This window comes from Oreochromis niloticus, linkage group LG16, assembly GCF_001858045.2.
Source record: "Oreochromis niloticus isolate F11D_XX linkage group LG16, O_niloticus_UMD_NMBU, whole genome shotgun sequence".
Lineage (NCBI taxonomy): Eukaryota > Metazoa > Chordata > Actinopteri > Cichliformes > Cichlidae > Oreochromis > Oreochromis niloticus.
This window is the reverse complement of record NC_031987.2, coordinates 27,472,973-27,494,059: the sequence shown is the minus strand read 5'-3', so window position 1 is coordinate 27,494,059 and position 21,087 is coordinate 27,472,973. Positions and strand designations below refer to the sequence as shown.

Genomic DNA, 21,087 nt, shown 5'->3' with positions numbered 1-21,087 from the left:
TTTATTGCTCTTGTTTGCTTTACATGATGAATGAAATCAGAGCTGCAGACTTCAGTCTTGGACTGGGGTCATGGAGTGACAGAGGCCTTGATTTGTCCTACTTTTAAGATGATAAAATACATATAATTAAAAAAAATACTTTATAGATTCGCTTTGTGCTTTTTAGGCTTCAATTTAAACACATTTATTCCAGTCTGTCAGAATGAAGAATGAATCTGAAGATCAGAATCAGAGGAGAAGTAATGATTAGCTTTTTGTCATAATGTAAAATCACTTCCAGAGGCCCATTTCTGAATTACCTTATGTAACATGAGGTTTTGATAATTCTTGGTTAACTTAGAGAAACTTGGAGAAACACTTTTTTCCAAACTTGGACAGAAATGTCTTGTCATAATAGGACAGACAGCAAAACTGAACTCAGTGTTAGACTTCAAGGTTTGAATTTTGGGGGAAAGATTTCATGAGATGTTTACTTGCTAGGTAAACTTCCAGGATGTTTGCCCTTCCATCCACCCCCCTTTTTAAATTTAAACCTGAACAACACAAAAGTCATAAGACAAAAAGTGGGATAAAAAAAACAAAATACCTTATTTGAACTGGTTTTATACTGTAAACACAATAAAAAATAAGAGATTTTTTTAAACAAAGGTAATTTCTACAAACTTTAAAATCAGTTTAATCAGAATTTTACAGCACTACTAATTTAGTTTTCACACAGTACTCATCAACTTAATAGAGAGGCAAATATGTAAGACTCATTAGGCTGACATTTTAAAAAGTCATGGTCAGAAGGAATTCATATATCTTCTAATAAAAGTAGACTGACCAAAGCAAATACGCATGAAGTCCATAACTTGTTTTTTTTCAGATATTTTAGTCCGACGTCATCAGTGCTTGCATTTGGCTCAGTTATAAAGATCATAAGGATCATTCTCAAGCGTTTTCCTTTTTAGGCTATCCTCAGTTTTATGTATGTATGTTTTTTTCCTCCTCATTTGTCATTTCCCATACTGCCGGCTTCCTGTTTGTTGCTCTTTGACCTTCAATCCTCCGCAGTTCACTCCCTCACGCTGCCTTCCGACAGCAAATATTAAAAAGTGGCGCTGACTCAGAGTTACTTCATAACCACATCAAGACATAATTAAAATGGCACGGCTGTGTTAGTCTTGCACCTGAGAGTCAAACATCTACAACAAACACTCTCTGCACAATTACAAGAACTGAGGATTTACAACACTGTGCGGTGCATGATATTGATGGGTGAAATTTACAGCTTGGTGTGAACTTCCTTTGAGCACAGTGAGCATCAGCAAGCATCAACCCAAATATATGCACAGACATAAAAAGAGAAATAAGCAGACTTAACTAAATGTGTACTTCAAGTACTTTAAAGTAAATGTAAAGGAATGCACATTTGGGTAAATGGAGGTTGTATTAATGGCGTGTTCAGCCTTATATAAACCTTTTTACATAATATTACTTAAATAATAATTATTTTACAAAGAAACTCACTTAATCTCTGTGCTGAAATTTTAGTGGCCCTGAATAATTTCTGAAGGATTAATAGTGATGTCTAGTACCCAACGAGAGCCTTAGTACATATGTCAGTTTCTAAAAGCTTAGCCTAAGGAATAATTATATTAAATAATGATATATTAATGATATTTAAAAGCGTTAGTCATAGAATAAAAGCTGAATTGTTTATTTGGGACTCATGTCAACTAAATAAACAACAAGGGACATCCTCAAAACTGCCTGTGACATTAGCAAAAATCTGCCCATTTGGGTGGTTTTGGCACAAAGCAGTTGTCCAGTGAGAATTTCGGATAAAAATCAGTATATCTGATCAATCTATTGTAATAAAATAAGCAAATTCACATGTCTTTTAACATTTTTTAAAAACATTTGAGCTTATAAGGTTATAAAAAGGTCTGACACCCACACAAAGTTCTTTAACATACAGCTTTACTTACATATAAACATATCATGTAATATTAATATTAATGGAGCTACATTATATGGACGTGTAAATTATATTCCTGTTTCATTGTGTGTACTTATCTGTAAACCATGTAATCGGTAAAATCCCTTGGTGGAGACCGTATTAGTATGTTGGATGGTGCTTTGTGCGTCTCTTACGCTTAAACTTTTTCTTATTGTCTTCTAACTGGCAAATGGATGATGCAGTCTAATAAAGTTGTTGTAATAAAACTTCCTTGACGTTCAAGGTCGGATCGTTCAGTGTCAACATCTTTGATCTGATTTTTTCTGTGAAACTTAGAACCATAAACCAACATAAAACTGTGACAATGGTGAAAAGCTTTCTACTATAGGAGGTAATTCTGATTGCAACAGCTGATGGATAATTTGCAATGACTGCTGAGTGGGAAGCCTTCCTAAAGGGGCCCCACTCCAGCTTTGTGCAGCAGCTCATTGTCTTACTGGGGCTCACTATGAATTCAAACTGTAAATGTAAATGTAAAGTTATTTTGGATACTGATGTTAGTATTTTCAGCTATTTCGCTATTTCATCACCGTGGCTGGCTCAGTTAGCATCACCTCTGCTCGCTGGGCTCAGATTGGACCTTTGGTGGTTATTATATACACATGATTCATATCCTTAATGCTACTGTGTTTTATATATTTATTTAATAAATATTAGTCAATGTCTGTAATAATATCAAACCGGATTGAAGTTAAAGACTAGTGTCGCTGAAACATTGTAGCTAAATGTTGCCAAATCAGCTGTGTATTATGCTTACATGTCCTCTTCCTCCTTCCACAAGTGCAGTCGTGCTGCAGGCTACAATCAGTCTGTTCTGATGCCAAACCAAGCAGCAACCTCAGGCTGAAAAATCAAAGTGCCAAAGAGCTTTATAGTTTATGTTTCCCTTTTCATAACAACTCTGTGGGGGCTGAAGTTTGCTACCTTAACTGACAGGTGTCCAGATGCAGGCATCTATAGATGATTGCTGTGTGCTAAGCCTCACCACTGCTAATTCAAGTCACTGAACTGGATCTCTCCATCATGTTTGTGCCTTTTGAAGCATTTTAATGATACAGCCTGCTTCACAGGGGTGGGACAATAAAAACAGCCTTTCCAGTTTTATTATGCTGTTATCAAATGTAGGTTACTTGAAAAAAAAATGACAAAAAAGACAGAAAGAAAATAATGATATACCTAGTTTATTTCCTGCTATTAAAGTTGATATCACTGAAAATAGATGCATATAAAAACCAAATACGATTTTGAAATCTATAATAATCTGCTTTAACTGGCTGAATGATTGATTGACTGGAAGTCCCACTGCTTTAATGATTCTCAGCAGAGGTGAGCAGAAGCATCTTGAGAGTCACTCTTTAAGAGCAAAACTTGGTCAGGAAAGACAAATAAATATTTGTGTGAACGGTTGCCTGTGATCTGACCTGTCCAGGGATTTGAACCAGCTTTTCTGCAATTTTATTACATTACTACCAACATAGGACAGTCTTGGTGGCCAGGAAATTTTGAATGGTGGCCAGTGCCCCACCCCCACCCCCCTTGGTAGCGCTCCTGGCTGTGAGAGACAGACCATCTCTGAGGTGTGTACTTCAGTTTGGGTGAGTGAAATTGTAGTAATTCCTTAGACTGTTACTTAAGCATTCTTAAGCATATGTAAGAGTGCGATGCCCCCCTACAGTTCAGTGGTGCAGCTTTCTAACAAATCTTGCTAGTGTTAGCTGATAACGTTCTTTCTAATCTGTTGTCTAAATATGGTCACTTCTAGCTCCACAAACATGGAAGCAAAAAAAGCTAGGTTTCATGATGGAGAGGCCAAAACCAATAGGTGATATCACCGTGGTTACAATCTTCTAGGTAGTTGCATGTCAAACAAGCGTTTTGCCCGCAGACTGCTGTAACAGAGATGTCTGTAAAGTAGTTGATGGGACACTTCTAACTGCAATCAAAACAGTGCTTTTAATTTTGTTATGAACTTTTACGTAATGGAGGCTTCAAATATGCAAACGCCCACTAGCATAGAGAAAAGTTAGTTTTTTCATGATGAGTGAGGTCAACACTAATGAGACTATAAGAGATTAGACTACATTTTCTAAACCCTAATGTTTTCTTGGCACAGCATATTTCTGCATATGCATACCTTTAAAACGCAAATCCAAAACAAATTGAAATCGGATGTCTCTTTGAGCTCTGTAATTGTGGCAGTAAGAACTTTTTTTGTCTGTCAAATGGAAGCTATTCTTTATAAGACATATGTTTGTTTGTTTTTTCATTGTAAACACAAGCTCTGCAAAGCCAGTTATGTTTGCAGACACGGTTTACTAGTCTCTTTTCTTTATCTGTGAAAGGACTCCAAAAACCTCAATGAGTAAGAAAATGAGCACTGCGTTACTTAGTGCAGAAATCTGGCAGTGTGTCTAACAGGGGAGTGCAGTACATGAGTGCTGCGCTCTTGGGTCCAGTGGCTGAAGAGTGATGGGAGATAGATGATCTTTTGGCACGACTAACAGGAGGCCTCAACCCATCACTCACCAGTGGCTTTGTTTCCACTGCAGGGCCAAACAGACATTTTCTAACATTCGTAGCAGGATTCATTTGATTCACGTTGTTCCTGTTTTTGTGTCTGTTCTTCTGTAAGTTAATAATGCACAAATGGAAGCAAGGTACTATACACATTCATTTAAGTGTGTTCCTTCCTTCCTTCCTTCCTTCCTTCCTTCCTCGACCATGTCTTTGCCATTTTATGTTTCTGATCCCAAACAGTTCAAAGAAGTGTTTTTAGAAATGTTGTTAGAAAGAAATGTTTTTTTAAGTCATAATAAAAATAGAATAGAATAGAATGCTTTTATTGTCACTATACAGATGTATCTAATTGTAACTGTATAGTGACAATAAAGGCATTCTATTCTATTCTATTCTATTCTATTTTTATTACACCTTTTAAAAAAAGCTGATTGAATTTGTTACTTTTGTCTTACAAATCATATTAAGCTCACCAGCAGAAAACACAACATTTTTTGACTTATTGCAAACTACATTGGTTCTTTGTTAACTGGTAACTAGGCAACAATAACAGTCCTGTGCTTTTCAGCTGAAATCTTTTTGAGGGCGACCAAAGGCTAGCCTGTAAATTTAAATTACACTTTCTTGTTTCTTTTTTGTTATGATTTTCCTTTTTTTTTTTTTTGAAAAGGCTAGATAAATTATTTTGAGAAATCTTTTTATTTGCTCAAACAGCAGCTTTAAGATTTTGCACAGACTTTGACTAAAACCCAAACCGCCTCACACTGATTTATTACAAATAGCCTGTTAATGAAAAACATTTGTAGAATTTAACAAAATAATAAATAATGACGATCCATCCAGAAAGTAAATACAGTTAGACCCGTGGTCACGATAATGGTTTTAATCCACTCTGAAGCCCCACTTTGCCCCTGTGATGGAAAAGTGACTTCTCGAGAACGAGAACGTCTGTCACTGAGTCACCAGTCTGCAGTTCAGGGCAGACAGGAGGCTATATTTAGCCTTTAATCACCTAACAAATTCACACTCAGTCCACAGCACAAATACCTCAGGCCCTCTTTATGTATTTCAGGAGTGTGATGAATTTGTTTCTAGGAGGCCTGACCGCTGGCTCATGGAAAGATGTTGGTTTGTTTGACAGAAGCCTTTCTAGCTTGGTACCAGACTTATTGGTCTGACTGCATTCTTTAAAGTCTAGATCACAAATCCTCGGTTATTTTTAACAAAGAATTAAAAAATAAAAGGAATAAGCGGTCTTGTGGTTAAAATTTCATCAGAGCTCCATGCCGCTTCAGTCACACACATTATCTACACTACGTAATTAAGTAATTATAGTAGTTATCTTTTTAACTAATCTAAGCAAAAAGCCCCATGGTAACCAGCATCAGAAAAATGTATACACTATCAAATTCAGTCTGCCGCAGTCTCTCATTTAAATGTTTCATTACTAAAGACACATCAGTGATTTCAGAGTTAAGAATCCAAATGTCGTCTGTGTATCCTGGTTTCTTTAATACTTCTTTTTCTTTTGTCTGCTCTAAAACATCAATCTAAAGGTGATGAACAAATAATAGTGTCTGAATCAGCACATTAGGTGGATTTTGTGTCAATAAAAATGTACACATCATCTCGGGACATTTCAAAATCAAGTAGAGATGTGATGACCTTTGTGTTCGGTCCTGTCTTGGACTCGGTGTGTATCAGCTTTAGACTTCTGTTAAAACTGAAGTAGTCAGATAACAACATTTAAACTTGAAAGCCATAATTGGTTAAATAAATTCAATAACTTTTGAAAACTCCTTTTGATAACAAACTGTTTAACTATGACTTGACAAAACAAAGAATTTAGTCAAATCTGATGCAAACATTGCTGACACATGTTAAACATACAGTTCACCTAAACACAGCGCTTTTCCATAAACTCAGTGCCTCCTGATCACATATATGATGTAATGTTGCAGCACTTACTCTTTGTAGTCATGTGGGGTGGCTTGTTTTGACTGTCCATACAATGAAGGGAGGGGCTCCACAGGGAGAAAAACTATTATGAGAGTTATGTGAAGGGAAGGGGGGGGGTTCAGCTCTGCGGGGACACCTACAGGCCAGGCAGGGGCATGGACATGATACCCACAATGCAACTAGGTGACTCCACCTGGCTCCTGAATGCAGCAGGTTGCTCTAATCACCCAGTGACTGATACTGAAAACATATTTGTCTGTCCCCCTCCTCTAAATAATCAATGTTAAAGTTTCACTCAAATGGCCACATAGACTGCCTTTTTTAAGAAAAAGTCAAATGTTTAACCTTCAGTGACTGCGTGGCATAATTTGTGACCACAGCAGATTATTTATATGGCGTGTTCTGAGGATTTTCAACTATAAAAATATTTTCTGTCATGAATTTGTCATTTGTTTTGTGGAAGAATTGCCCCGTTGGTTGTCAGGAATAATAAAAAGTTGTGCAGATATTTAAACCGAGCATTAAAAGGGGAAAGAAAGGTGATTACGGTGAATTTGAACATTGCACGGTTGTTGGTGCCGGACGGGCTGCCAGAGCAATTCAGAAACTTCTGAGAAAATATCGAGTGAGCAGAAGTTCTCTGGAAGAAAATGCCTTGTTGATGTCAAAGGTCAGAGGAGAATGGCCAGCCTGCTTCGAGCTGATAGGAAGGCAACAGCAACCTGAATAACTGAACGCACAATACATCAAACCTACAAGCCTACAAAATGGGAGACCACACCGGTGCCACTCCTCTCAGCTAAACAGGAAACTGAGGGAATAGAAGACAATAGACAAAAACATTCTTTCAATAGCAGATTGCAAAAATGTTGTCTGGTCTAATGAGTGTCAATTTCTGGTGGGGGATGGTGTGGGGGACATTTTCTTGTCACACTTTGGACCCCTTGGTACCATTGGTTTTAATAGCTATTGTTGTTAACCATGTCATATCCAGTGGTCTGACATACGTTATGTCACGGAAAAGGTGTTAAAAATAAGAATGAAATGAGATATTTACTGATTAAAAACACCAGGATGTTTTCTGCAGCGCTTCCCTTGAAGGTCATCTGTGCTCTGTTGATGTACCCATTTTTGTATTTTAATGGTGTTTAATAACCTGCGTGTCTGACGTATCTGAACGGGCTTTCACGTAATTTATAGCAACACATCATATCTGGTGTGATTTGTTTGTTTCCGGCTGGATGAGCTTATTCAGACTGCATCGTCATGCTGCGTTTGTCATGTTGTCTGATCTTCTTGATTCTTCGCATGTGATATTAATATACAGCAGATGATCGGTGAATTCGAGATGTCCTCGAAATGCTTTCACGCTTTCTGTTGTCAGACGTTAATGTTAAAGTTTATATTGTCCAGGAATACTTATGCATTTAGACTTTCAGCTAGCATCAAACTACACTAAAGTCTCAAAAACAATTTACATGATCAACAGACCTGTTTCATATCAACTTTTACTGTGAGGAAGAGGAGAGTTGCTGCTGGCGACGATATGGGAGGTGAAAGTGATCTTGGCTTCAAAGGACAGTGGCGTACTGCATTACTCATGTTACGAGAACTTAAATCTGTTTACACAGTGACATAGTGGAGACTAGGCTACCTTTTGTGGAGAAAAAGCAAGTCCCCATAAAATAAATCTTCTTCGTCTTCTTTTTTTTGTTGCCACAAATGCCTTTAGAGACGAGAGGGTTGAGAGAGAAAGTGTCCGATAAATGTAGCAGACGAGGTGTTTTCAAAGACTACAAGTGTGCGTTCTGATACCTGAACTAATGTACAAATTCAAATCTGAAGTTCACCACCGATGAGCTGTTGGTATAATTAGCAACCCAGGAATGTGCCAAAGGTCCTTCTAAGTTTCCCTTTGGGCATTTGCTGCTTTTTCACTCATTTTCAGTCCTTCTATATTAACATTTTCAGAGGAATGTTTTTGGTTGTTAAACCAACAATAATGGCCAGTAAATCAATCAAGGATGAAAAGATAGCTAACTCAAAGGATGAACAAGTGTTGTTTCAGCACATAACAGACAACTTAGCAAAGGGCTAATTTTACTTTGTATCTTTAAGCACTTTGTCACTAACAGCCTGTCGTAAAAACATGTCATTTGTTTCTATTCCTTTAGTTGATTCAATAAAAAATGCTAAAGATAACATAGTTTCATGGACATAATCTGTCATAGTTTGGGGCTGCATTTCATGCACGTGGTGTTGGTGATCTTGTCAAAGTTGATTAAATTACAAATCCAGAGGATTTTTGATCCACCGTACAATACCATCTGGAAAGCATCTGATTGGCCGTGGCTTCATTTTTCATAATGACACCAAACACACTGCCAGTGCAGTAAAAGCAAACCTGGATAGAAAAACACACAACTGACAAATCAGTCCTTGACTGGCCTCCCCAGAGACCTCAACAATATTGAAGCAGTAAATGGGACAAAAGGCAGCCAACATCCATGTATCCTTCAGGAAATCTGAATATTTCTGAAGATTACTTAAAGAAATTACAGGAAAGCTCCCTAAGTTGAGACAGTGCTGAAAAATAAAGGAGCTCAAACCAGTAGTTAGATTTTCAAACTCCATTTTTTCCATACATCCTGAATTTCCATGAATATTTGCACCTGTTTCAATGAATGGCTACACCTACCCTCACATTTCCCTAGTTAAATACAGAGAAATAAGTGGTGACTAAATACTTTTACACAGTAATATATATTATCTGTGGGTTGATTCCTTTAAAAGAATGCTCCAAAATGGCTGAGAGGTCCAGTCGAGTGAATTGTGGAGAAGCCTTGCGGACAGTTGACTAATCTGCATTATTAGAAGCAGACTAGGCAGGCAAAGTAGCCATGATTCTAAGAATGATAACTTCAAGCCTGAATAGCTCCTGTACATTTTCATGAAGGGAGATCTTAGCCATAAAAGCCAAAACCATTACTTGTACAGGGCTGTAAACATGTTTATTTCTTATCTAAAGTTGGCTATTTTAACTCGGGGACGGGGAATGATTTCATATTGAAGTCAGCCTCAAGCGGCCATTCAAACAACTGCAGTTATTGGCACTTCCAAGGTGTCTTCTAAAAACTGGACACAAATAAATTTGGTAATTTCTAAAGAAAAAGGCTCAAGACTGTTCATGTACAGTGAGGCCATTCTGGGGCTGTTGGGGGGCAGTTTTAAGGTTAAACCCTACACTGACTGTACCCACCATGTGTCAACAGGTGGGCATTTGGGAAAAGAGGAGTTTGGTGACCGCACTGAGGGGATTGATGCAGTCAATGCCCACCATGACTTACCAAATAGGATTGAGCCATCTGAATTTTAGCCTCATCCGAGCCTCCGACTCACCCACAGCAGCAGTCGGAGCCATAATTACACTAATCTGTGTCTGTGTGTATGTCTGAAGCTGTTGTCTATCAAATGTATTCCAAACATTCCCAGCCATAGTTTGGAAATTTGTATAACAGTTAAGTAAAAAAGAATCAGTAGACGTCTTTTGTAGGTGTGTGAGTAAAATATTTGTGCTGCCCTTTAACCCACATCCAAGCGTTCCCAGCTAAACTCTTGCCCATCCCTCAGCCAGTCCTGTGCCATGTGTTGAGGCACACAACCTGAGAAATGCAGTTGTCATCCATTCCTTCTCTCTTGTCCTCTCTGCAGCTGTATACTACACACACATACACACACGCGCACACACAGAGCAGCAGCTCTTGCCTCCCAGGCGCTGTTGTTTTATCAATAAATGGCGACATTAGTTCATATCATGTGATTCGAAGAGGATTCGTTGCACATTAGAGGCCCTAATCGCCACCTATAGTCTACCCCCCGGGCCTCGCCCACATGACCCTGCTGAGCACAGCGTTTTCTTTATGCCCCCTGAAAGAGCTGGGGATTGAGCCCAAACAAAAAAACCCCACGAGGGTGAAAAAATGTTTTTACACCCACCACGCTCCCTCGCAGGCCTGGCTGTGTGGGCTCACCGAACCCTTTTAGCTTTCGATCAATGGGGCAAGTTACTGGAGTCTGGCCAACTCTGACAGATAGCACAGAAAGAAAAAAGCTTGCCTCTTCAAAAAATTTGGGTTTTTTGTCACTGTGTTTTGTACCTCCACCCATCCTCACTTCAAAAAAAGAAAAAAGAAAAAAATGCAAGGTGAAATGAGGGAATGCTTCTTTCATTTTCCCTTAAAGATTAGAGTTTTCTGTGTGGAGGGTGAGAAGGCGAGGCTGTGGGTGGAGGAACAGGAGGAAGAGGAGGGCAGAGGGAAAGCTGCTTTGCGTCATCCGCAGCAGATGAACGTGGGTTCCTGACATGGAAGCTGGACAAAGCAGCAGCTCGTCCCACAGCTAATGATGGGTGTTATAATTTAACAAAAGTCTGGGGGTGATTATGGGTCTGCTGATGAACCAGGAGCCGTGGGATACGCAGCAGTCTCTGGGGACGGGTTCAAAACGAGAGCGCAGTGCCCCCCATTGGAGTAGAAAACACATTGCTCTTTTCCACTCAGACTTCATAGTGCTGCTGATAATTTAGTACACTCCATGTAGGGAGTTCCCAGATGATATTGGAAATTGCTGAACTGCACAAAATTAAACTAATAGTACATTTGGCACTTTTATCATATTCATATACAGTCATTTCCACAAGTATTTGGACAGTTACACCACCACAGTGCATTATAAACCAATTTATTGATTTAAAATCAAGAATGAAGTGCAGAATTTGAACTTTGTACACAGTCCTCCATTTTCAGAGGCTCAAAAGGGATTGGACAGATGACCAATAAACAGTTTAATGGCTGGTTCCCTGATTATTCCCTGACAAAATGAGTAGATAAAAGATCTGAAGTTGATTCATGTGTTAAACTTGCAAGCGAACAAGGCCGAGGTTAGGCTGCAAAAACCTTTAACAGTGGCCAAATTAATAATCGGGTTCATTCTTAAAAAGAAGGAATGCTTTGGTCAGCTTAGCAACACCAGAAGGCCTAAAAGACCACAGATGACAACTAAAGTTGCACGATGACAGAATTATTTTCATGGTTAAGAAAATCAGCATCAAAATATCTAAACTGGTCAAGAACATTCTCGAGGAGGTCGACGTGTCATTGTCACAGTCTAAAGTCAAGAGACGCCTTCATGAATGGAAATATTGAGCATTTAGAACAAGGTGCAAACCACTGGTTACACTCGAGAAGTTTAGATCCTGGGATATCAAACTCATAACGAGGGCTGTCTTAATCAGCAGAAAATGCTGTAAAATTAAAACACATTTAACAGTCCAAAAATGTAAACCCTCCTTTACATTTTATAAACTCATCCAGCGAGCACACTGGAATCCTATTCTGGCCCCGCAAACCTAATGTTTCACACCTCTCGATTAGACTTTGCAGAAAAGATCTTAAAAAATTTGGATGGGTCTGAAAAAGTAGAATAATAAGAAGAGAACAGTATGGAGAGGAAGAGAAACAGGTCATGATCTGAAGCAGTTATCTATCAAACATGGTGGAGACTATGTTGTGGCATGGATATGTATAGCTACAGCCACTGGAGCTGGGTCACCTCTGTTTATTTATGATATCACTGCTGACAGAAGTCGCAGGATGTATTCTGAGTGTACACGACTATATTCTGTGCTCAGCGAGTCACAGTACGCATGGTTAATGATCCAACCCAAGAGTTTCTCAAGGTGTATGTTCCTGCATTTTTCTATTAAAATGATTTTATTTTAGATTAATGCATGATCTGTTGGCATATGACTGTGGTATTGCATTTTAGTATAGTTTTATATCATATGGACTCCAATCAGTCCCCATTATATTCTAGAAATAAGCTCGAACATACCCCCTGAGTCATGAAATCCCGTCTTATTTTTAATGGGTGGTCTTATTCAAAACAAAGTAAGTAAACAAGGAATATTGCAGAAGAAGTTCCCACGGAGGCAGATTTTAACATCAAAGTCAGACCTGAGACAGGAGACACTGGGACAGCCTAAATCTCCAGGCAATTTCTCCAGCATGCTTGGAACATCCGACCTTTCAAGTACCTTAAAAAGCTGCGCACAGAGTGCTGGCCGTTACGTCCTATGACCCTGAGGCTCGTCTCCCCGGCCACTACGCTGACCCCGGGTGCTGACAAGCCACACCTCCTCCTCTGCTGTCTGTCATCTTGCAGATAACTCTCCCTGCCTCAGTGTCATGTCCACCTGGCACCTTGTAAAAATGGGACATGATAGCGAAAAAGGTCAGAACACGGTGAAGAGGCCCCCGTGTAGAGCTGTCTGTTGAGCACAAACTACGTCTCTAGATAATGGCATTTCTAGGGAGTGTGTGGAGGCAGCGTTACACTTGTTTATGGAAGAAGAGGGTCTCTCGGTTGACATGCAGTGTGTTACATTTTTGTGTGGCTCCTCCACAAAAATGCCCAAGTGCTTTCATTTCTTAGGCCTTAATAGCTCATTAGGATTTGTAATGCAGGTCAGTAATTGGTCGGCTGACATTTCCAGAGCGTAACTCTCTAAACTTTGTGGTAAAAATCAAACTAACTGTGGTTTGTAGGTGACTGATGCCTACAAAGATATCAAACCTGAGACAGGTTCGAAGCAACATACGGGCAGGCTAAAGTTATTTAGAAACAAATGCTGTGGATATATTCTGCTCTTTAACCACAAACCAAAGGTATGTTGGTAATATTTGGTTTGAGTGCCAGCCAGTGGCAAAGGAGAAAGTGAGAATGAATTCCACTAAATATCAAAATTTTCTGGATGCAAAAGTCATCCAGTTGTGAAAGAAACTGAAAAGAGACGGACTTTTAGGAGAACGAACCAAATCAGAAGACCTCTCAACAACTGTCGGAGTAGCTCTCAGAGTAGCTCTGCCGAAACTGTTAAAGAAGTCTTAAAAGTACAAATTTCTAACTTTTTCAAACTGGAAACAGTAGTTCCTTTCTTCAGACTTCAGGTTTAGGTGACCATGATAGATATTTCAAGAATTATGTTACAAAAGAGTAACACCATGCATACAGGTTTCGAGATATCCACATATTTGTGACCCTGTAGTGTGTATAGTCGAAGGTTCGTCTGATTGTCATTCCCCTTTGCTCACTACTTGCTTCTATTTTGCAGATTTTGCAGGTAACCCTGATTCTTTAATAGGTCAGTTCATTAAGTTAAAATATAATATGATGTACACTGCTCAAAGACATTAAAGGATAACTTTAATCACACATCAGATCTATTTTCTCCTGCTTATCTAGATTTTGACTGTGGGGATAGCAGTTTAAGTAGTTTATGTCCACATCACCCTCTCCTCAGTCACCTCCTCCAGCTCATCCTGTGGGACACTGGGGGGGTTCCCAAACTAGCCAAGAGACATAATCTCTCTAGCGTGTCCTGTTGCTCCTCTGTGGCCTTTTATTAGTGATACATACCTGAAAAACCTTATCTAGGATATTTCCATGAAGCACCCTTGGTCAGATACCTGAACCATCTCAACTGGCTCCTTTCGATGTGGAAGAACAGTGGCTCTGCTCTGACCCCTCCTGAGTGACTGAACTCATCTTATCTCTATGGGAGAGGCCAGCCCAGCCCCGGAAACTTCCTTCAGAGGAAAGTCATTTCCGCTGCTTGCATACTCAGTCTCATTCTTCTTCAGTGACTACCCAAACCTTGTGGAGATAAGAAAAGGTAGATTGACTGGTAAAAGTCCACAGCTTTTCTTTTACACTCAGTTCTTTCTTTACCACAACAGGGTCACTGCAGATGCTGCACTAATCTGTAAATCTCCTGCCCTCTTTTCTCAGTAGTGAACAAGACCCCGAGATACTTTAAATCCTTCACTTTTGGCAGCAACTTACCCTAAATGAGCACTCCACCCTTTTCCGGCTGAGGACCATGGTTTCAGACTTGGAGGTACTGATTTTTATCTCAGCTGCAAACTGCCCTAATGCATGCTGAGCCTGAGGAGGCCAGAAGAACCACATCATCTGTGAAGAGCAGAGATGGGATTCTGAGGCCAGCAAACTGGAGATCCTCTGCCACTTGGCTTCGTCTAGACATTTTGTCTATAAAAGTTATCAACAGAATCAGTGTTGACTGAAGCACTTTTTCCATGAAAAATAAATAAATAAATAAATAAATAAAGTTTATAAAAGCAGTATAATACACTCTCTACATTTGGCATTTGTCTGTGTATAAATCCAAACACCGTCAAGAGGCTGGTTAGAAAATGACTTCTTTATTTAACATGACCGTATCAGCATATCAGCCCACACACATAGCATCAGACTCAAGTCACAGTCACTCACTTTCAGTATATACAGATAGGCACATTCACATTAGGCATTAAAGCCAGCCACAGCATCTTCTGTAGGTCCAAACCTGTGGCATATTTGGCTGCTGCCTATGAGTCAGCCATGTTAATTGGGGTCCTCTGATCCAAGGTCTGCTTCAAACTTTCACAGACGAAATTAATGTTCTAAACACACTGATCTGGAGTCAGAAAATCTGACCAGTGTTCTCCATCCAAATCCAAACAGTTCTTCCTGAAATGTCATGCTGCAGTTTCACCCTAATAAATGCAAACAGTTGTACAAATGAACAGGAACGCCTGTTCTTTTGGGAAAATAAAACTCTGGAAGTGTATTCCCTGACTTTGTTCACCAGTTAAATCCGCTTCAGTCAGGTGGGTGTGATGTGGATTGTGCACGAGGACAAGTTTTAGATTAGCAATACATTTTAGATGTTGATTGCATTCATGGAAAAGTCAAACTCCGCATTAAGAGGACATTCCTTAAATTTTGAGGAATGGCTGTGGAAGCTTTCACACGATCTCATATTCAACTCCAAATCTTATATTACTTGGAATTTTAAATGTCATTTTTACTTGATGAAATTTAATCAAACTTTAAAAAGTAAAAAGTAGGGGGAACAAGTAAAATGTAAAAAAAAAAAAAAAAAAAAATATGATAGTGTAACTTCAAAAACAAGTTCAGCTCACAAAAAAAAAAAAAAAAAAAAAAAAAAAAAAATTTAAAAGATCTAGCACCTAACTAATTATATGTCATGAAGCAAGCTTTTGCATTGCAGTGCTACCGCTCTACAAAAGCAAAGAACAGGACACTTAACACATGCTCATCACTTAAACTAAGTTAAATTGAAAGTAAACTACAAATACAAACACAGGGACAAACAATGGGTTGTTAAACTAATCCACGGCCTTCATCGTTCACCAAAATTCTTTTAACGGGCGAGGAGGGTGCAGGTCTGCAGCAAATTCTGAATGAACGGCAAGAGAAGGAAATGATCCCCACTTAAAAAACAAACAAGAAAATCAAGCCCATGTGTAAAGAGGATACAGTCAAACTAATAAAAAGAAATAAATAATCAGCTGTATTTAAAAAACAAAAACAGAACAAGGCTTCTCAGGAGGCGGGTTTTCAAATTCATTTTCTTTATCCCAAACTACAGTGTTCCTCTGCGTCGTCTCCATCTCAAACAAGCGCCTCGCCTTGGAGATATTTACACATCAAAGCAACCCAATTTGGGCTTAGTATGCATGTAATGCTACATTGCATGAATGGAGGTTTCCCTAATGTCCAATAAAGAAACGCAGCATGTTGGCAGGGTGCCTTTCCACTGCACCGCAGTGAGTCAGACCCTTTCCTGTCCTGGGATCAGTCCTGACTCCTTTCCCTTGTGAGCTGAAGTCCCCCTGTGGTGCAGCGGTTTTAGCCTGAGAGCAGTACTGACAAAGGAAGAGCAGCGTGTGGGTTCATGGGAGAATGAAAGCGGCCCATAATGAACATGTGGGATACAACAGGTCGCAGTTAATGGGACAAAGAGGGTGCTGATCTTGTGCTGCATTCTCACATGTACTGGAAATTCTGAAATTCCACTTTCCAAAATTTCTCACACCTAAAGTTTTCAGTTTGACATCATTGGTGGTACACATTTACAATACTGACAAAAACTAAAAAAAAAAAAAAAAAAAAAAAAAACCCCACTCAGACACATCTGCCCTGTCAAAGGTTAAGTCTGACCATCTGACCAGAGCTGGAAAGCAGGAAAGTGATTCTTGTGTGACACCAACTTAAATACAAGGAAGGAAACTGACACAGAAGTGCAGTCAGACACTATTTAGTCAATGTTCATTTCCAGAATGAATCCAACTTCCAATTTTTACCCCGTGTTTGTGTTTTGCACAAAATCTCAAGGTGTTGGCGATTCTGTCTTCTTGTTTTACAACGTGTGTGTAAAGGACTCGAGCAGCAGTGGGGATAAATGTTAGCGCTCTCCAGACGACTGCTGCCGTTAGCGATGTGATTGAATGGGTGAAAACAAGACTAAAAGCAGTCTGACTGCACTTTAACACCAAATTTCTACTTAAGCATGAGACTCCGGTCTAAACCAAATGTTACTTGAACACAAAAATGACACCCTTACTTTCACTGAAAAAATGTCTGCGGTCAAAGCTGCGATCTTTCTGTCAGACACGGAAATGCTAAACTTGAACCAGGAGTGTTTTTTTTGTTGTTTTTTTAAAGCTGAACTGCCAATTGCTTCAACGATGGGATTCTGAACAGCACAGCTGGGGAACACTTCTTCCTGCTGTCTTCCCCATTCTTGGTGGTAAATTTGGTTTCAACTGTGTGCCTTTGCCTCTGTGCTGCTTGGTACTGCCCTGTGGTATCCTAGTGGCTGCTATAACTTCTTAAAAAGTGGGATTCTGGCAAATCTTTAATGTTTTTACGCTGCTTGAGCATAATGGACACACTCAGACTCCATGGAAATGCACAACAGAAAATTCTGTCATGAAAATATAACTGTCAATACACGTTTTCTACCTGATTTAATTGTGACAGTGAGCTCTTCATCCCCTCTCATCCTCATATTTATCGGAGTTCATCTCTATGCCGGTCCTCCTCAAGCTTCCTCTCTGAGGCAGAAGTAAAAGTTTGGGCTGCTTTTTCACCACTACTTTTAATCAGCCTCTGCTTTTTCTGTTGTGGATGTTCCTCACCTGGAGGAAACAGCAAGTCAGTGAAGAGGGAAACGAGGACTACAAGATAAGACAGGTGAAGAGGACACATTCTACTATATACCCTACGTGTCCCCCTCCCCTCCTGTCTTTGCAGACTACCAACAGAAGTCCAAGCAACTGCTACTCCCCTCCAACTGTTTCACCCCCACCCTCTTCCTCCGTGTTTTCCTCCTGAAGTTGTTTGTCTGAGTAAATGTCCCTGACGAGGAGGACTCTGATGAGGAGGCTCTCCAGGATTCGTCGGTCCAGCGGTGTGGAGCTGAACCACAGCGGGTCATCTGGGCTGCAGGCCGGATCCGGCTGAACATAAAACACATCTAGGCTTTTCTGCAACGAGAGAGGACTGCAGGGAGGTAGGGAAGGAGGGGGAAACAAAATGGCAAGTGGAAGGAAGGAACAAAAAGAAAAGAAAAAGTATTAGAAACAAGCAAAAAGGGGGTATTGTAGAAAAAGGGAGAAAAGTGCAGGGAAAAGAGCACAGGAGAGAGGGAGAAAATGAATGTATGTATTGGTTGCAGTTTCCTCTTGAACAGTTAGGAGAAAATTTTGATGATGATTAATTTATAGCAAGTCCTCATCTTTAAAGAGTCAACACTGAAGTTCAGGATGTGAACAGCAATGAGTTCTAATCACAGGACTCGAGCCTTTACTTTGCAGCCACTCTTAAGAATTAAAAGATTTATTCCAGTAAAAACACTGAACCCACCACTTGGATCTGTAGAGTTCATAGAGGTGACACTCGTGCTTCTTAGCCGGGCAGCGTTGGGCGGAGTCTCCAGAGTTGCTGTCGCGTTCCTCCTGCTCGTCGTCCTCGACCTTTCGTTTTCTCTTCCTCGACTCTGTTTGCACTGACGGTCCAACAGACAGAAAGGAAATCTTTATAAAATTTTCTCAAGGTTTTGTGTCCAAAACTAAAATATGCAGAGACCACTAACACTACAGTAAAATTGCTTTTTTAAGTTTGAAATGTAGATGATGGAAAATCATGTTGAAAGACACAAACAGAGGTCCACGGGCATTTATGGTTTTTAATTGTTTGGCTCTGAATGTTAACATACTGGATATGAAATCAGAAAACTGATGTTTCAGCATCTAATGTGGACGTAAAAACTATGAAACACTGAATGCTAAATTATGCATCTTGTGTTAATGTGCATGTGTAAATTTCACAAACAGGAAGTTCAAATCGTCCATCACAGGTAGATGAGAATTTCTATGGCCAATATATACGAAGCATATTAACATGATGCATTTTCCAGCCTCACCATGGTGATCCTGAGAGATGGAAGGCACGTGGATGCAGACTGTGGTCTCCTTGGTAACAGGATGGAGTGTGTCCGGGCCGTAGACGTTAGAGAAGGAGAGGCGCAGGTGCTGCTCCACGGTGCGCAGGCCAAAGTATTTGGTGTTCAGGTAAATGAGCGAGCGCAGCAGAGCGGCGGGACTCTGCTCCCCGAGATGACGACTGCTCCACAGGCTCTGCTCTTCCACTCGACCCCACAGCGAGCCTAAAGAGAGACGACCCAATACCACAGTCAACATCTACAACACTCATCAGTTCTTTCTAGTCTTTATCCACCATTTACAGCTGCCAAATATAATTTTCTCCCTGGTTACTACTTGTGCAGACATGGAACCTGTTCGTGTTGGAGCGGTGTCCTCATATTATATCATAGTGCAATCACAACGTGTCAGGATGTGAACAGCAGAAGAGTTATAATCACTGGACACGGCTCGTAATATCGAGAAACACAACAGGTTGTTTAACAGCACCGTGCCAGTAGCTGGTGATGACAAGAATATATTCAAACACACTTTCCAGTGTCATCGTTATCAGTGTGGGATGAGTTTCTTAGCAAGCATCATAGCTTCCACATTCCACACTGCAATGAGATACTGTCTCACATCTGAGACAATCTGTTTTTATTTTTGCCTTTTTGTTTGTTGCTGCTGAAAAAAAATGAGGAATTCAGGATTTATCAGTTTATGTCCTAATACAATATTTAAAATCTTGAGTCACCTGAAAAACTAAGACCATCTTGCTGTGAAAGTGGCAAAGTTAATGAGCTTTCTGACCACGGTCATGTCCATGAAAGAGTTATAGAAACTTCATGAATACATAAAGAATGAGAAAGACTGCATGATGAGGACAAAGTTGGGATCACCCTGCTATTTGCAGTCTTTATTCAGTACTCAAACCTGTACAGTTTCATGATGAGACTATATCATGTTAATCAAAGTGTTTCCAGAAAGAAATATTAAAACTTGACAAAGTACTCAAAACTGTGCTAATTCCAAGTGGAGCAGGGACACAAGGAGGGTCTTACTAAGGATTACACTCACCATCAGGAAGTACACTGGGCTGCCAGTCCTTCAGGACCTTGTTAAGCTCCTCTCCAAACTGCTGGTAGCATGGATCACTGAACAGGTCATCCTTCCGGCCTTTGGAGTGAAGATGCTTTAAACAAAGAAAAACTATCAGTTAAAAAAAAAAAGAAGAAAAAGAAAGGATCACACAGCTTCAGCCTGTGGTTGCTTACACAGTTTAAAACCCTCTGTGTCCTCATATTCAAAAGCTCATCACTGCTTTTCAGGATGTGAACAGCAAATGGTTATAATCAATGGACACACCAATCTACAAAGTCAGACAGAGGGAAAGGAAAAGGAATAAAAAAATAAACTTATGAAAGAAGATGACCGCAAAGATGTAGTGAGCACAGAAAATCCTTAAATTCACTTTTTGAACAGTGAGGATTTTAAAGGAGGGAGGAACATCGACAAAGAAGAGGCCTGGAAAGAGGGGCAGACATTTTCAACCATTTGAAGCCAAATGTCCCAACACAACGATAAGTAACCCGAGTAATCAGTTTCCACAAACAGATAAAGTCAGCCTTACACTTCTGTGGCAGAAAAATCACACTCCAGAGCTCTCTGAATGACCCGGCTCTCCACTCTGCAGCCATGCTCGATGACTACTTGCATGTGAGAGGAGGAGGGAAAAGAATGTGCACCAGTACTAAGGGTCCTACTGGAAACCCTCACTCGAAAATCAGTTCCTACCTCTAAAATTACTACAGATGGAATGACACTAGAATTTAAAAAGGTTAATAAGCCGATTCTTAATTTTGTGTATATAATTTAAATATTTAGATTTTTTTTACCTGCTTTTGAATTCTGTTTGGCCACATTTTTTTAATTTTTTTTTCTGAAATGTGTTAATGACAGACAAGTTAAAATTATTACTGTGACAAACCCACTGCTAACATCTACAAGACATGAACACAAAAATAAAAATAAAATGTTCAGTTGTATTTTGCAGTTGCTGATTTGCTGCCTTCTCGAGAGGGGCAGCCGTTTCATACCAACCTGCTGGATCCCCAAACAGAGGTAGAGGATGCTGTCCGGAGAGTAGCGCTCCCCACTGGGCCTGCAGACCTCCCTGACAAAACGGGACAGAGCCACGTTCAGCTCCTCTGAACTCATTGACAAGAGGTTACTTTTTGGCCGGGCTGCAGGAGA

At 39.9% G+C, this 21,087-nt stretch overlaps 1 protein-coding gene across 1 annotated transcript in view; it reads right to left on the bottom strand.

Moving 5' to 3' along the window:
- Positions 1–14,744: 14,744 nt before the first annotated feature.
- zmym2 (zinc finger, MYM-type 2) overlaps positions 14,745–21,087 on the bottom strand; it is a 29,359-nt gene continuing 23,016 nt past the window's right edge. Inside the window, exons 22-26 of the mRNA XM_025903922.1 lie at positions 20,935–21,077; positions 19,912–20,026; positions 18,834–19,076; positions 18,275–18,416; positions 14,745–17,911 (exon numbers count right to left, since the gene is read on the bottom strand). Of these exons, the coding sequence (XP_025759707.1) occupies positions 17,689–17,911; positions 18,275–18,416; positions 18,834–19,076; positions 19,912–20,026; positions 20,935–21,077 (866 nt within the window). The 3' untranslated portion in view covers positions 14,745–17,688. The remainder of the gene's footprint in view (positions 17,912–18,274; positions 18,417–18,833; positions 19,077–19,911; positions 20,027–20,934; positions 21,078–21,087) is intronic.